Here is a 15823-nt window from a genome sequence, read left to right on the forward strand (position 1 = left end):
AGGCTCAAGATTACAACAATCAAAAGCCAGGTGATCCAAGATTTTGCAAATGCAGAGAGAATACTATCTCGGTAAGTCGGTCACTGTAACTACGGTGGTCCTTTGGTAAACTACCCCCATACTAGTACTCAAGTACTAGAGAATTCTAACACACGGATATGGCAAGCTGCATCTGGTGGTCTAGTCTGCAAGCTAAAAAAAAATTGGATCACCTAAAATTTGTGTGTGCTTGAATTGTTTTTGCTCTTAATAGAGAATGTTAAATGGTTGTGCATGTTTTGCGGACACTGGGTTGCCAGATTTTTTTATTCTTAGAGAATATATTGCAATTTTTTTTGCTGTGCTGGGTTACCAGTGATGTAGAGACATATGTTTAGTGGAATTATCTTATCCGTTAAAAACAAATCCTGCTATACGTTTGACGAATTCACCTTATTAGCGTCTGCGTACACATCATCTTTAACATTTTTTGAGTATTGTCAAAATGACCGGGGGTTTCTTCTTTGCTGGCGTCCGTCGTATAGCCCAAGTGCACTGTGATGTTGTGAAGTGTTACCTATCTTCTACTGTTGCACGTTCAGCTACAGAGTTGCAACCACACCGGAGAACCCCCGCAGAGGATGGCGAGAGGACGTGGCAAGATAAAATCCTGGTCCAGCACGATCTGACTTTCCAAATGGGATCAGGTGATTGGCTCCGGTTCATCTTCCACTCAGCACCACCAGTCTCCCCACCTCCAGCTTCCCTCTGCAGCTCTGCTTCGCCTCCCTCCACAACCCCAACCCAATGGCGAGTTCTAGAAGCAAAGCTGCACGGCCATAACACCTCCATCCACAGCTCCAGTTCCTCCCGCCCAACGCCTTCTCCTACAGTCCTAGCTTCTAGGCTTCCCGCTAAGCTTAATCAGCTACAGCTCGGTTTGCGCGCGCGCGCGAGAGGCGCGGCCATGGCGCTGCTCTCCGCCACTTCCCCCGCCAAGGCGCACTTCTCGGCGCTCTTGCTGTGCCACGACGAGCCGCAGCACGGGCACGCGCTCCCGCCAGCCCCGCACCCGCAGTGCTCGGGCGCCGGCAACCGGCTGCGGGCGCGCGGCAGGTGGTCCGTGTCGGCGGCCGTCGCTCCGGCGCCCGCGGGGGGCAAGGAGGAGGAGAAGAGGAAGCCCCGCGTGCTGGTAGCCGGCGGCGGCATCGGCGGGCTGGTGTTCGCGCTGGCGGCGCAGCGCAAGGGGTACGAAGTGACGGTGTTCGAGCGCGACCTGAGCGCGGTGCGCGGGGAGGGCCAGTACCGCGGGCCCATCCAGATCCAAAGCAACGCGCTCGCCGCGCTGGAGGCCATCGACATGTCCGTCGCCGAGGAGGTCATGCGCGCCGGCTGCGTCACCGGGGACCGCATCAACGGCCTCGTCGACGGCATCTCCGGCTCCTGGTACGCCGCCAATTTTACTCTCCTTTCCTCCGTGAAGCTTCACCTTCTCGTTCGCTCTTGCTGCGTGCGCTGTGCTCGTTCACTTCCCTTGTTTTTCAAACTAAAAAAAAGGGGTTATTCCTGATGATCAGTCCAAGGGTGTCCTCGGACAAGAAATAAGGCCGTTAAACTAATTTTTAATATCAAAACTAAAGTATACAATATGAATAATAAAAATTACTTTGCAATATATGTATAGCTCATAAAACATAACAACAATGTAATAAAAAAATTAAAAATAATAACCATTATGATTACCTCAAATAAAAATATAATACTTCAGTGCTTTGCAAAAATCGTCTTTGGGTATTTCTTGATGCAAAATCTTCAAGAACAGTATCAAGATTAATGTCGTCCAAAACATTCTTCTCAATACTGCACTTAGCCAAGTCATTCAATCTTTCTTGTAGTTGATCTCAAACAATTTTTCAATAGTTTCAATTTGGAGAAACTTCTTTCAGCTGATGCTACTGTCATTGGAATAGTTACGAGAATTTAATATGCAATGGAGATATTTGGGTAGCAATCCACAGCTTTAACAAACTGAAGAAACTTGTTCCTGCCCCTGATCTTGACTGACTTCAGAATTATTTAAAACTGGAAAAATCTTTTGTAGAGCACCTCCCTGCGATGAACTGATCTTCTTGTTTTCTTTTTTTTTTCTTTTCTGAGCATCCGACAAATGCTTCTTAGGCAACATCTATCGTATTCAAATAAATACATTGAATTAGAAATTTTAATCTAACACAATCGGTACAAGCATAGCTCATAAAAAACTAATAAGAAAAAAAATTGAAAATACTAATGCTTGCTAATCGGATCGGTGTCCTCGCCGTTACCGGTCGCCGCCTCGTCGGGCGAGAAGTCAATAGGATCGGCGCGGGCATCTCCTCTCCTCACTCAGAGCACGTCGATAGGTAGGTAGGGTCGTGGCGGTCGAAAACGATCAAACGAAAAGAAATGTCACTTTTGCTTGCCCTCCGCTCCGTGGATCATGTAGAATAGAGAATTACCTTCAGCTATTTGGGCCAATCTAGTCCGACCACACGATTTTACTAGGCATGTGCGACGTCACCTGTGCCAGCGCGCTGCCGACCTCGTCACAATCGCCACACGTGGTGCGCGCGGCGGCGCTCAAATGCAGCCGACCCGACCCGCCCGACGGGACCAAACGATCGAGTTGACGCTGCCAATTTGCCAGGGGAGTATGGGTGCGCCGTGCGCCGTGTCCCCTGGCCACCGCGGCCGGCGCCGCCTGGTCGGCCGGTAGACGGCGCTCATTCCATTTCCTTTCCCAATCAGTGACCCGATCCACCCCACCCGGCCACCCCGCGCGGTCTGCGACGAGCGGCAAGCAACCTGCGGCCGCCACGTCCCGTCCCCCACCCCGGCCGCCCAACCGCACCGAGGGAAGCCACCACCAATCCGCGGTGCTGACACCCCCGTCGGTACGGCTCCCATGGTCCCACCCCACCTGCGCTAGAGGCCGAAAGCGACGCCGCAGTTCGGTCTCCGCTCCACTGGGCTGCGAATTCCACCTCCCACCATAAAACTCGTTTATCTTGCCGCATGGAGCATCCATTGACACGCACCTCTGATCTGGTGCTACATAGATTATACGAGCTTTCCTCTCTTCCAATTCCCAGCTCTCCAGTCAACCCGAGAACCAATGCCAAATCGCCATCACTGATGAAGGCATGAGCTCCTGAGCTGACAGCTGAGGTTGACTCCAGCTACGACCTCTGTGCGACCCACCGGCGACGCAGTAGCAAACAGCCGCTCAGCTTATCCCACCGAGGAAAGCTTCCATTCCATCCCACCACCATGACGAGCACCATGCCGTCCTCTCGGACGTCTATCTCGCTCCCCTTCGCCTCCCCGGCCACCCGCCGCGGCAGCCGGACGCTCCGCCTGCTCGCGCTCCCCACCCCGCCCGCGCCGCGGCGAAGGCTCGGCCTTCCCCCAGGCCGCGCGAGGCGCCCGGTGTCGGCCGTGGCCAGCGCCGCAATGCCGGCGCCGGGCCCCAAGGCGCGCGTCCTGGTGGCCGGCGGCGGCATCGGCGGGCTGGTGTTCGCGCTCGCCGCACAGCGGAAGGGGTTCGAGGTGCTGGTGCTGGAGCGGGACATGAGCGCCATCCGCGGGGAAGGGAGGTACCGCGGCCCGATCCAGCTGCAGAGCAACGCGCTCGCGGTGCTCGAGGCCGTCGACGCCGCCGCGGCCGACGAGGTCATGGACGCCGGATGCGTCACGGGGGACCGCGTCAACGGCATCGTCGATGGCATCTCCGGCTCCTGGTAAGGGATGCAGGGTCGTCCCGGCACCAGAGCAAAATCTTTACACTAAGTCACCAAGAATTTGATTGTTTTTGACGCTACGTCGAGAGAGATTTGGTTTTTTTTTGACAGCTCGAGTAGAATGTAGTGTGACGGACGAAGGGTTCATTGGCCTGTAGTATTGGCAGTTAGTACGAGCCAGCTGGTAGTTGACTAGTCGTTATGCTCGCCTGTTTTAGTAGATCATAGCTTGTCTAACGTTGACACGAAGTTTCTTGTTCTGAAAAATATTACAGTTGCTGAAACAATTTCAGTTCCTATTTACTAATGTTGATGTCATTGTGGTGTTAGTCCGCTCATGCTTAATTTACCGCATTTCTTTTGCATTTCCATGCTGTGACATTTTGCTGGTTAGCTTTAAGATTGCAATTCCTTTGCTGGAGGCATCCATTTGACAGTGCCAAGTTGGTATTCAGGTACTGCAAGTTTGATACGTTTACTCCTGCAGCTGAGCGGGGGCTCCCAGTCACAAGGGTCATTAGCCGCATGACGCTGCAACAGATCCTTGCTCGTGCAGTTGGCGATGATGCTATATTGAATGGTAGCCACGTAGTCGATTTTATAGATGATGGCAGTAAGGTGAATGGGCAGTTATACTTTTGTTGCCATGCCACATGAAATTTAGTTTAAAGTGTTGCCAGTTTCTTACACACTAGTGTTTGTCGGATGAGCGTAGGTTACTGCCATATTGGAGGATGGTCGAAGATTTGAAGGTGATCTTTTGGTCGGTGCTGATGGAATATGGTCAAAGGTAATGTAGTGACTTCACCTTTTTGGTCAGAAACAAGCACAAAAGAGATCTGATTTGCTTGACGTTTCCGGATAGGTGAGGAAGACATTATTTGGGCATTCAGAAGCCACTTATTCAGGTTACACATGCTACACTGGAATTGCAGACTTTGTGCCTCCTGATATTGACACAGTTGGGTATGTTTTATGGATCCCAGAATGATTAATGTTATTTTCAGAGATTCTGAACTTTCATTGGGTTGTAACAACACACTCCTCTTTTCCCTTGTTGAAGGTACCGGGTATTTCTTGGTCACAAGCAATACTTCGTCTCTTCAGATGTTGGCGCTGGTAAAATGCAATGGTATGCTTTCCACAAAGAAGAGGCTGGTGGCACTGACCCTGAAAATGGTGAGTGCCTGGAGTGAAGTTTTTGTGCATACATGTGAAATGGATTCTTCCTCATTATAAGTGATTGATAGTAAGGATGCAAATTTTGCATGCCCCACATGCTTATCATCTGCTAAACATTGACAGGTAAAAAGAAAAGATTGCTTGAGATATTCAGTGGTTGGTGCGATAATGTCATAGATCTGATTAATGCAACTGAAGAGGAAGCGATTCTTCGCCGGGATATATATGACCGCCCACCTACTATTAATTGGGGGAAAGGTCGTGTGACCTTGCTTGGCGATTCTGTCCATGCTATGCAGCCAAATCTGGGTCAAGGTGGCTGCATGGCTATTGAGGTATGAAATTTCTATGCTTGCCAGGGATATGGAATCACTATCAATCTATCATCATGGTGGATAGATTTCTAGTACAAAGATAATCATAACAACACCCTTGCTCTTATCTTTATAGGATGGTTACCAGCTGGCTGTGGAGCTTGAGAATGCCTGGCAGGAGAGTGTCAAGTCTGGAACTCCTATGGATATTGTTTCCTCCTTGAAGCGGTAATTACTTCGTACATTGTAGCATGCTATGTGTATTTATGTAGTGCTGATTTAAATGTACACTTGATAAATTTCAATGCTTCAATGAATCCAACTACAAAGCTATGCTTTTCTTTTACAGTTTTTGATGTGTGGTCCTGTTCTGTACTGTTAGTAAGCTGACTGACCTTTGTTTGCATATTTGGGCTGCAGTTATGAGAAGGAGAGAAGGCTGCGTGTTGCTATTATACATGGATTGGCAAGAATGGCAGCAATCATGGCTACCACTTATAGACCATATCTGGGTGTTGGTCTTGGACCTTTGTCGGTATGTCATAAACTTACACAGCTTTATACTACTTAATGCAGGGAGTTCTTTTCTGTATGTCAGCCAGACTGAAAGTTAATTTTGAAGTATGCTACCACCGAATTTATTGAATTTCTGAAATGAAGTTCTGAATTAGATAGATGTCATTATCATCCTCCTAAGAGCATCACTGTATAACTGCATACTGAAATTACTTGAACTGCATACTAAGATTATTCACCTGTAGTTTTTAACCAAGCTGCGGATACCACATCCGGGAAGAGTTGGTGGCAGATTCTTCATTATGATTGGAATGCCTGCGATGCTGAGCTGGGTCCTTGGTGGCAACAGGTGCATACCAAAATCTAACTGCCATCATTTGTTCCTATTTCAAGCACATATGTAATAATGTAATAGCAGCACGTTTTTATTTGTTTTAGATGCCCCGTTCAAAAAAAAAAACCTGCCCCAACTCTCTCCTTAGTTCCTGCTTACTATATGTTAGTCATGGAAATGTAACTTTTTATTGTTGTGCAGTTCGAAGCTAGAAGGAAGACCTCTAAGCTGCCGGCTTTCTGACAAGGTATGTTTCTGAATGAACTACAAAAAGAGTTGGTACCATCCTTTAATCTTTACTGACATTTAGTATCATGCTGAAGGCCAATGACCAGCTTTATCGATGGTTTGAGGATGACGACGCATTGGAACAAGCTATGGGTGGAGAGTACGCTCTTTGCTTTCTATAGTTATATGATAGTTAAAATAAAATGCTTGATTTATTCCTTGATTTCAGAACCTTTGACAAAATCATTCATTAGACTACTACTATTTGTAGATGGTACCTCTTCCCCATAAGTGAGGGAAACAGCAATAGCTTGCAGCCTGTTCGTTTAATCAGGGATGAACAGAGGGCAATCTCTTTTGGGTAGGTCTAAAAGCCATATCATTTTCTTTCCTAATTGCAGGCAATCAAGGTTTTTGGAATAAAAATAATGCATTTTCTTTTGCAGAAACCGGTCAGATCCCAGTGACTCTGCATCTTCCCTAGCATTGCCCATGCCACAGGTTAGTTAAGCAAGATGATGAAGTGGTTTTTATGGACCTTCTTTGAGAATTTGCATTTGTGTAAAGCTTTTTGTCAATAAACGTGCAGATATCAGAAAGGCATGCTACCATCACATGCAAGAACAAGGCTTTCTATCTGACTGATCTCGGAAGTGAACACGGGACATGGATTACTGAGTAAGCCCTGCAAGCAGCATTGGTCTATGCTCTTCCTATATAATTTCAGTAACAATATTGTACTCAATCACCTTCATGTGACTATCCAGCAATGAAGGTAGACGTTACCGCGTGCCACCGAACTACCCGGTTCGTTTCCACCCCTCTGATGTCATTGAGTTTGGTTCCGATCAGAAGGTAGCTTAACTTCACTCCCTCTTACCACCTGCTTTTTTTCTTCTTCACATTTTGGATTGTTCCAATTATTCAGCTGAATGATTTATCTCGTTGAGCTCTGAATTGTTGTGAAACCTTTTCATCTGAATTATGATGGATTCGCATGAAATTACAGGCCATGTTCCGGGTGAAGGTGCTGAACACGCTCCCATATGAATCTGCAAGAAGGGGGAAGCAGCAGCAGCAGCAGCAAGTCCTTCAGGCAGCATAAACTGAGACACCAGCCACCACTCCTACCATCAGCCACACTGTACTGTACAGCATTCAGTAAACCCGCGACACTGCATCAGAGAAAGAAGATGGAAGAACAGTCAAAAACAGATGTGATTCTTGCATCCATCCAGATGCCAAACATGATTTTGAATACTACCACCTAACTATTGAAGTCGCAGTTCTATGAGAATAACTTAGTTGTACAATAGGAATAGGCAATTTAGCTGTTGCCGGACTGTGTACATTGTTGTACCATCAAAGAAAATACTGTACACCAAGAAGGCATATTGTAATTACGGCAGGAACACAGTTATACTGTGATAATGTAATATATAAGTGAGATACCAGCCACCAGTTCTTTAGCATCGAGTCAGATAAGATACGGTGTGTTCTTCGCCTCTTCCCCGCAACACGGTTACACTCACCATGTATACTAAGGTTACCCGAGTAAGTGAGTAGCACTTATACAGTTACACTCATCATCTGTAACACAAAACATCTAATCCATAACAACATGCTGGACTATGATGAAACAAGTATATTTCACTCTTAAAGAATCGATGCAGATCACATATTTGTTCCTATCAGCCTTAAGACTGCAAAAAATGGCGCATATGTATTACAAGACAGTAATACATTACATCATGTAGAGGAGGGAATTCCTTCATAGAATGAGCACGGCGCAGTTCATTTTTCACGAGTAACAATTGCAAACTGAAAATGGTACATAAAGTTAAGAAACCCAAAATTGTAGATGGATCCTGCCAATTTTATTGTGGTGCTGTCAACTCAAACTTCAAGTTGCGCTGAGATGAAAACTAGAGAAATCACTTGTTATATTAGAATAGTGCTGTTGTACCTCTAAAATAGTACAATAAACAAGTTACTTTACAGAGCCGCCGCGGTGCCATATGCAATCTTCAGTACTCCGTAATGAAGTAAAGAAGACATGTTTTACTGAAAGAAAAAGGTACATTTCATATATATTTTCTTCACATAGCACTGACTAGAACTGACAAGAAAATCTTGGCGAGCGGGCAGAAGGGGATTTACACAGTGGGCGCCGGCTACCCCACCGCCGGCGGGGTAGCGAGGACGGTGGCAGCTGAGGCCCAAACGCCGGCGCAAATTCCGGCGGCCGGACGGATCGCACAAGCCAACCAATATCGCGAGATGTATAATGGGCCACACCTAGCAGGCCAGTGACATCTAATCGCGGTCCCGTGCCAGTCAGGCCCAGAGAGATGCCAACCAACGCCGAGGCCAGCGGCGGCCGCCGGGGGACTCTGGCCAAGGTCTCCCTCTCGTCGGTCTCGGCCGCCATGGCGGAGGCCTCCACCTACCCCTTGGACGTCGTCAAGACGCGCCTCCAGCTCCACCGCGGCCACGGCGGCGCGGGCGGGGGCAGCGGCGTGATCCGCGTCGCTACCGAGCTCGCCCGCGACGGCGGGGTGTACCGGGGCTTCTCCCCCGCCGTCCTCCGCCACCTGATGTACACCCCGCTCCGCATCGTGGGGTACGAGCATCTCCGGTCCACCCTGGCCAGCGGAGGCCGGGAGGTCGGCGTTGTCGAGAAGGCGCTCGCCGGGGGACTCTCTGGCATTGCTGCGCAGGTAAACTTTTCTTAGGCATAAGTCACTTTATGTTTCAGTTGGATCAATCTCCAATCAAACAACCCATTGCTCTAAATGCAAATACAGTTGTCACAGAAGGTGGCTTGGACTCGTAAAAAAATCAAACGAGTTCTGCACAAGAAATCTCTAATTCTACATTTGATTTGTAAGATAGGTTGTGATGTCCTCACATTCATAATTCATAATTGAGTAGTGACGAATAACCTTATGCAAATGCAGTGGTCACAAAAGGTGACATGAAGAAATCAGGCGAATTCTGAATAACAAATCTGAAATTCGAAGTGAGATTTGCAGATAGGTCGTGATGTTGTCATTATCAGTGTGATTAGTGAGAGATTAAGTGCATATTTCGGGTTACTAGGTCCTAAACTTTGAAATGGACAAGAAGATTAGCAACATGTTGATCTAAAGCTCCAAACCATGGTTAATTTGCATGCTTCTTTTCAATTTCAAGCTATTCATTTCAAACAATGCCAAGAGAAAGATTGAGAGAGGCACTTTTAATTGATTCCTGTCATCAATTCATCATAAGCCTCAATATTGAAGTAGTGTGGTCGATGATAAAGAAGCACACATTAGTCTTGATTTGTTGTTCAGTCGTTGTATTTGTATGGCACAATGAGTCAGCGGCTGCATCGAATAATAGCAGCAGCGACAAGCCTAGAACATCAGTATATGCGCTTGAATTCTTCACCCCTCATAGTATGATCATTTGCTTCCAACACCTCTGGTCCTCTCCAGGAGTTGGCAGCTGCTGACAGGGCCATCTTGGCAAAGGTACTTACCTCATTCAGGTCCCTGTCCACTGCTGCCAATGCGTTGGACTATCAGATCTAGATCAATACTTGTAGAGAGAACTAAGGTACAGAGTGTCAGGATCTAGATCTAAACCTTGTATAGAGGTGCCTCAATGTGATTCATACATAGCGTTGGATGGGATGATACTGGAGGAGCTGGTGATCCCCAAGATGGTGAGTGAATATCGTTGGACAAATTATAGAAAGATGACTTTTTATTAAGGCCTAGATTAGTCCTCATTAATAGATTGAACTGGAATAGGTCCTTATGTGAAGGGGTACTTTTGGTTGAATGGGAACAAATAGGTCAGCACATAAGCATACCCATCAGTAACCTATGCTTGACTTGGCTTTTCCGAAGCTCACTGGTAAGATATAGGGATCATCAGATACTCAATTTCTTTTAATGGTAACATGACATTAGCAGAAGGGTAACGTTCTAAATCAATATGGCCTGGCTTTGACTTTCCAAAACCATATATTTGTATGCTTTATGTAAAGGTTTCTGGCTGCTACAATTTCTTAGCTATATAACACCATTAGTAATTTTGTTCCTGCCTCTCTGCAGTGCAGGTGTTGTCAAGCCCTGCTGACCTCATAAAGGTAAGGATGCAAGCAGATGGCAGGTTGTTAAGCCAAGGTATCCAACCACGGTACACTGGAGTGGCAGATGCCTTCACAAAAATTATACAAGCTGAGGGCTTTCTGGGACTTTGGAAGGGGGTTGGTCCAAACGCCCAACGGGCATTCCTTGTCAACATGGGTGAATTGACATGCTATGATCAGGCAAAGCATCTCATCATTAGCAAGAAGATTTGCGATGACAATCTGTATGCCCACACATTGGCATCCGTCGTGTCTGGACTGTCCGCGACAACCTTGAGCTGTCCAGCAGATGTGATCAAAACTAGGATGATGAACCAGGGGAAGGAGGGCAAAGCTCTATACAGGAATTCTTACGATTGTTTGGTCAAGACCGTCAGGCATGAGGGCGCAACGGCTTTGTGGAAGGGTTTCTTGCCCACATGGGCGAGGCTTGGCCCGTGGCAGTTTGTGTTCTGGGTTTCCTACGAGAAATTGCGTTGTGCATCCGGTATTTCATCATTCTGATAATGGAGGCTAAGTTTCATAGTCATAGAGAGGCTCTTAGATCACAGAAGTTTACCACCTTCATAGCGACTTCATGTAGGATACTACCCTTTTTATGCACATTTACTTTACTGTGGACTTGTATCCTTTACTGTCTGAGGGAAAATGCAGATGAACTTGCTATACCTCACATTGTATTTCGACACTCTACAAAACTCCCCATAATTTGAGTCACTCTCATTTGCCATCTATATAGAGGTTTATTCATAACCTTTAATCAATCACTGTATATGAGAGAGAAAAAATGAATATGTTATGTATATATGGAACTAAATAACAGTAGCTCATGACTCCAGCAACTGGACACCTTCCGGGAAATCCTCGCAGTGCCGGATGTGCTGGACCGTCCTGCCGGTGTCACCTCTGGCCTTCGTCCGGCAGTCGTAGTTCGGTGGCCTGTGGAAGCACGGCTCGATGGTGGGGGCCAGCCGGCACGGCGTGTCGGGCGCCTTCCCGTGGTCAGGGCGCACGAGCACCCACGGCCTCAGCCCGGCCAACCCCTGGATGACGTACCCGAACGTCGAGACGCCGGTGGTGACCACCACGTCTGAGAAGCTGAGGAGCACCATCTCCGCGAGCGCCTTCTGGTTCTGCTGCCTGTCGCCGATGTGTTGCTCGCCCAGGTGCGTCGGCTGGAACACGCTCACCGCCTCCCCCGCCGCCGTGCCGTGCTCGTGGTACAGGTCCCTGAGCCTCTCGGAGTACTCGCCGTGCAGGGACACGACGACCACCGCCTTGCGTTTCGCCGCCTGCTGGCCGTCGGCGCCCCCGGTGGAGGTGTTAGCCGCCGCGCGCGCGACGACGGCGGGCAGGATGTTCTCGCGGTGCGTGCACTTGAGGATCTGGCCGTAGAAGTCGTCGGTGGAGATGGGCGCCCACTTGAACGTGCGCACCTGGATGCCCAGGCGCTCGTCCGCCTTGGCGAAGTAGGAGCCGTGGTACCTCGTCACCATGCCCCACACCGTGTTGCTCGGGTGGAAGAGGTAGCGACCGAGGTGGTGGAACACGGCGTCGCGGCGAGGGAACATGCGCGAGAGCTCCCGCTCGTACCGCGGGATCAGGAACAGGCCCGGCACGAAGTAGTTGTCCGCCTGGAACACGAGCCATGGCACGCGCCGGAGCTGGGTCTGCACGTCGTCGCAGAAGAAGAGCCGGTCCGGGGTTCTGTAGTTGTGGACAAGGTGCAGGTACAGCCACGGCGCCCCGCCGGGCGCCTCGCCGCGGCCCAGCGTGCTGCCGAGGCTCTCGGCGGTGTCGATGGTGAGCTTCTTACGGACGGGGAAGTCTCTCGGCGGCAGGATCCACGTGGAGCCCGGGAACGGCTCGCAGAAGAGGTCGTCGAGGTCCTCGTGGCGGCTGCCGTTGAGGAGGAGGACGCGGTCGGTGAGCAGCGCGTAGAGGAAGCCGGCGGCGATGGAGAGGATGCGGTTGCCGAGGCCCGCGTTCGGGGTCCACACGAGGTAGTCGCACCGGGTGCCGGAGGGATCAGCGCCGTCGCCAGAGGCATTTGCGCGGAGGCGTCCGAGGGCGCGCGCGTAGGCGGGAGTGCCGGGGGCGCAGAGGCGGTGGAGGGACTCGTAGCGGCGGAGCGCGGAGACGAGGTGTGGGGAGAGCGCGTGCCGCGACGCCCGGCGGTAGCGTGCGGCGCGGTAGCGGCTGAGGCAGGAGCGGTCGTCGAAGTCCGGCGAGAGGAGGCCGCCCAAGAGCCTGTCGCCGGGGTCCGGCACCGTCGCCAACGGTACGGCCGCGCCCTGGTCAGACACTGTAGCGTACGAAGATGAATAAACGCTCACGATAACACGTCTGCTAGCCTTGCTATCCATCATGAAACCGCGAAAGAACATACCGGCGTTCATGACGACGCGGACACCGGTCGAGACCCATGTCTCGCCGGCGCTGGAGGGCGTCCACCGGGCGCCGAAGAGGACGGCGGCCATGAGCAGCGCGGCCGCCACGATCGCCGCGGTCAGCAGCACCGTCGTCGGCCGCACGGCCGATCTGCTCCTGCCGCCGAGCTGCGACCGTGGCGCCATGCCGCCACGACTCGGCCTCTGGTCCACCGCTCAGCGGAACGTCTCTGCTGGCTCCGTCTGTTCCGGGCCATCGGCGCGTTTAGTTATGGGGTGCGACGGTAGCTTGCACCTCGAGGACGCAACAATGTGGTGCGCGCGCTCGAGTGAAGCAATAGACTGTATAGCAGGGCTTAAGGGTCAATGCTTCGATCGTGGCGAAGCCGGCCATCAATACTGGCCTGCAAACTACGCAATCAGATCGTGATCTCCGTGGCAAGAGCCGTTCGTATGACTGCCCAAAACAAGCAGCTTGGCTGATCAGCAAAGAGGCATGCAGAGTATTTCGTGCCTTATCCCAGCAATGTCTCGTCCATATTGTCAAACCACGAGAAGCTCGAAGCCGCATATTAGAGGAAGGAGCCGCAAATTAGCCTTGTTTAGTTCCCAAATTGGAAGTGGCAAAGTTTGCATTTTGCCATAAATGTGTAACTGTAGTATTTCGTTTGTATTTGTGAATTATTGTCCAAACATTGACTAATTAAGCTCAAAAGATTCGTCTCGCAAAGTACAACAAAATTGTGCAATTAGTTTTTTATTTCATCTACATTTAGTACTCCATGCATGTACCGCAAGTTTGCTGTGATGGGAATCTTCTTTTTGCATAGTGCCAAAGTTAGGAAAAAGGGGGAATCTTAGAGGAAGAGGGTCATCTTTACTGAATTCGTACCGCCAGACTCGCATAACAAATACTTGGTGAAGGAGGTTCGCGCAACCTGCTGGCATTTTCCACAAGGGTATCACCCAAATTTCATTACCATATAAGCAACGAAGTTACAGATGTTATCTCGCCACGACGGTGGTAGGGGGGTTTGAGCCCCACCGCTAGATCCACCCCCTGGGAAACTTAACTAACAACCCAACATGTGGCTAGGTGCAAAGACCTCCACCAGAACTAGATACTGAGAGTAACAGGTAGCTACCAGAAAAAGCAAAGGAACTCCACTAAGGTAAAAACATCACTCCATCAGAAACAAAAGAAACGGAGAGTTTTGAAGTTTCAGGAGTGCTTCCTCGCGCCCAACACCAACTTTTATCACCAGACGGTCACCTTCTGTTTCCCAACACCGTGCATCATCCTCTTCTACTGAAGTAGCACTATTCGAGTGTCACCCTGCTCGAGAATCGAAGCTGTCGTTTTCACGACTTTAGTGCTTTTGATCATTTTTCCCGAAGTGACTGACAATTGTTCTAGCGTAATTTAAAAATCTCTCAACAATTTTTTTTCTCTCTCTCTCTCTTTTTGCGAGGACATCAATCTTCTCAAATGACCAACAATGTACATACTAGAAACTGTTGGCCACTTGTAAAGAAGTAATTGTGAATGCTCCCAGATTGGTGAATATGCTCGGAAGGTCGCTTCCCACCTGCCAAAGATATGTTGTCGCAGATTGGTGCTTTGTTGTGCTTGGGCGACGTAGCTGAATGCTCCCAGGAGAGCACCTGTGTCCAGACGGCCTGTGCAAAAGGGCAGTGCGTTTTCTAAATGAGGCTTGTATTCGCCAAATGAGCCCTCAATTGTGCTAGGTAACTCTGCAAGCTGAGCGTGTGGTGTGCCGCCCATCTGGATTCCATCCCCAGACAAGAAGTGGATCCGGGACGTCATGCTAGGGGGGTTGATTTTTCCCTTCTTTTTTCTTCCAACTCTCTTTCTCTTATTCTTTCTCTTCATTTTCTTCTTCTTCCTCCTCATCCATAGCTGAAAATTATTGGGAGGGTTGCAGGGAGGCTCCATGAACCATGGGGTAGGGGGGCTCCAACCCCCACGCTGGATCCGCCCCTAGACCCTAGATGATTTTACCGTTCAGGTCTGGCTGCAAATGCACTCCTTGCAGCCTTATCCATGGCGAGACTTCTTCCTCCAGTTGCATTGTGTGTGATTTTGTTTCGGATGGCTTTTATTTTGTTTTTACAGATTGTGCCTTGACGTCCTAGATCAAGGCCACGCCGAAGCACGAGCCAAGGGAAGAATAGGCAGTCAAACAACTATTATATCTAAATTGTTTTGCGACCTAACTGGAGGGGAAAAAACACGTGATGAACAATGAATCCGGCATTTGCTCACAATCTGACCTCCTTAAGGATACTGTCGATGAGCGCCCAAGGCATGAACGCTACTCTACCAAAGACCCGGCGTTCCGTTCCTTCCAGATTCTCCATGTTGTTAGTAGAATCCGTCTATCATCTTTTGGAAGGCGCTTACGAGATCTAGACCACCAATCAACGAAGCTGTTAGCTTGAGCCATAGGCGACAAACATTCAAGTCCCCAATGGCACAACAGAGCATACCAGACTACCCTACTACAGGGGAGGAGCTGAGTCAAGCCCACGCCTAGAACCATTCAGTGAAGATGATGTTCTAGCTGGGCTGAGCCTCTTATAGCTACAGTGCTATACGGTAGAGAATTTGGTCCAACACCTGGGCCGTCAGCCGTGGCCCTAGTGGTCATAGGCGTCCCTCCACCATTGCCCTGCTATAAGAACAAGCCACCAACAAGTGGTCCATGGTTCCCTGGCTACAGAGTGCATAATCATCGTTGTCTTGCAAGTTGTGCTGACGACAACGAGCAGCAGTCCAGAAGTGATCATGCAACCTAGTCATTCAAAGAATTTGCATTTCGACGGGGGTGAGGGGTGGGAGGAGCCTTTTACTTTCAGCAGGATCTTTGCATCGGGAATAACCGTCTGGCCAACAAAGAATGCTCTGTATGCCGAGGATGCCTGGATGGCTTTTA

The 15823-nt window shown here is 49.4% G+C and overlaps 3 protein-coding genes across 4 annotated transcripts; 2 read left to right on the forward strand and 1 right to left on the reverse strand.

Annotated features, from left to right (window-relative positions):
• The first annotated feature begins 703 nt into the window (after positions 1–703).
• Positions 704–7801, forward strand: LOC117863401 (zeaxanthin epoxidase, chloroplastic). 2 transcript variants are annotated; one of them, XM_034747091.2, is made up of 16 exons: positions 704–1425; positions 4214–4376; positions 4474–4548; positions 4624–4724; positions 4822–4937; positions 5064–5275; positions 5391–5482; positions 5675–5789; positions 6016–6119; positions 6306–6351; positions 6428–6492; positions 6604–6693; positions 6779–6833; positions 6922–7010; positions 7100–7187; positions 7342–7801. In XM_034747091.2, exons 1-16 carry the CDS (start codon positions 947–949, stop codon positions 7435–7437), a joined length of 1986 nt encoding a protein of 661 aa, XP_034602982.1. In that variant the 5' UTR covers positions 704–946; the 3' UTR covers positions 7438–7801. The 2 variants fall into 2 exon arrangements, with proteins under 2 accessions (XP_034602982.1, XP_034602983.1); XM_034747092.2 differs by lacking the exon at positions 704–1425 and adding an exon at positions 3274–3758.
• Positions 7802–8453: 652 nt separating this feature from the next.
• LOC117863406 (mitochondrial uncoupling protein 3) lies at positions 8454–11210 on the forward strand. The gene is made up of 2 exons (XM_034747096.2): positions 8454–9052; positions 10444–11210. Exons 1-2 carry the CDS (start codon positions 8684–8686, stop codon positions 10978–10980), a joined length of 906 nt encoding a protein of 301 aa, XP_034602987.1. The 5' UTR covers positions 8454–8683; the 3' UTR covers positions 10981–11210.
• Positions 11200–13121, reverse strand: LOC117863404 (galactoside 2-alpha-L-fucosyltransferase). The gene is made up of 2 exons (XM_034747094.2): positions 12866–13121; positions 11200–12781 (listed from the first exon to the last, which is right to left on the reverse strand). Exons 1-2 carry the CDS (start codon positions 13050–13052, stop codon positions 11304–11306), a joined length of 1665 nt encoding a protein of 554 aa, XP_034602985.1. The 5' UTR covers positions 13053–13121; the 3' UTR covers positions 11200–11303.
• Positions 13122–15823: the final 2702 nt, after the last annotated feature.

The sequence above is a fragment of the Setaria viridis genome, chromosome 7 (genome assembly GCF_005286985.2).
Source record: "Setaria viridis chromosome 7, Setaria_viridis_v4.0, whole genome shotgun sequence".
In the NCBI taxonomy this organism is placed as follows: Eukaryota; Viridiplantae; Streptophyta; class Magnoliopsida; order Poales; family Poaceae; genus Setaria; species Setaria viridis.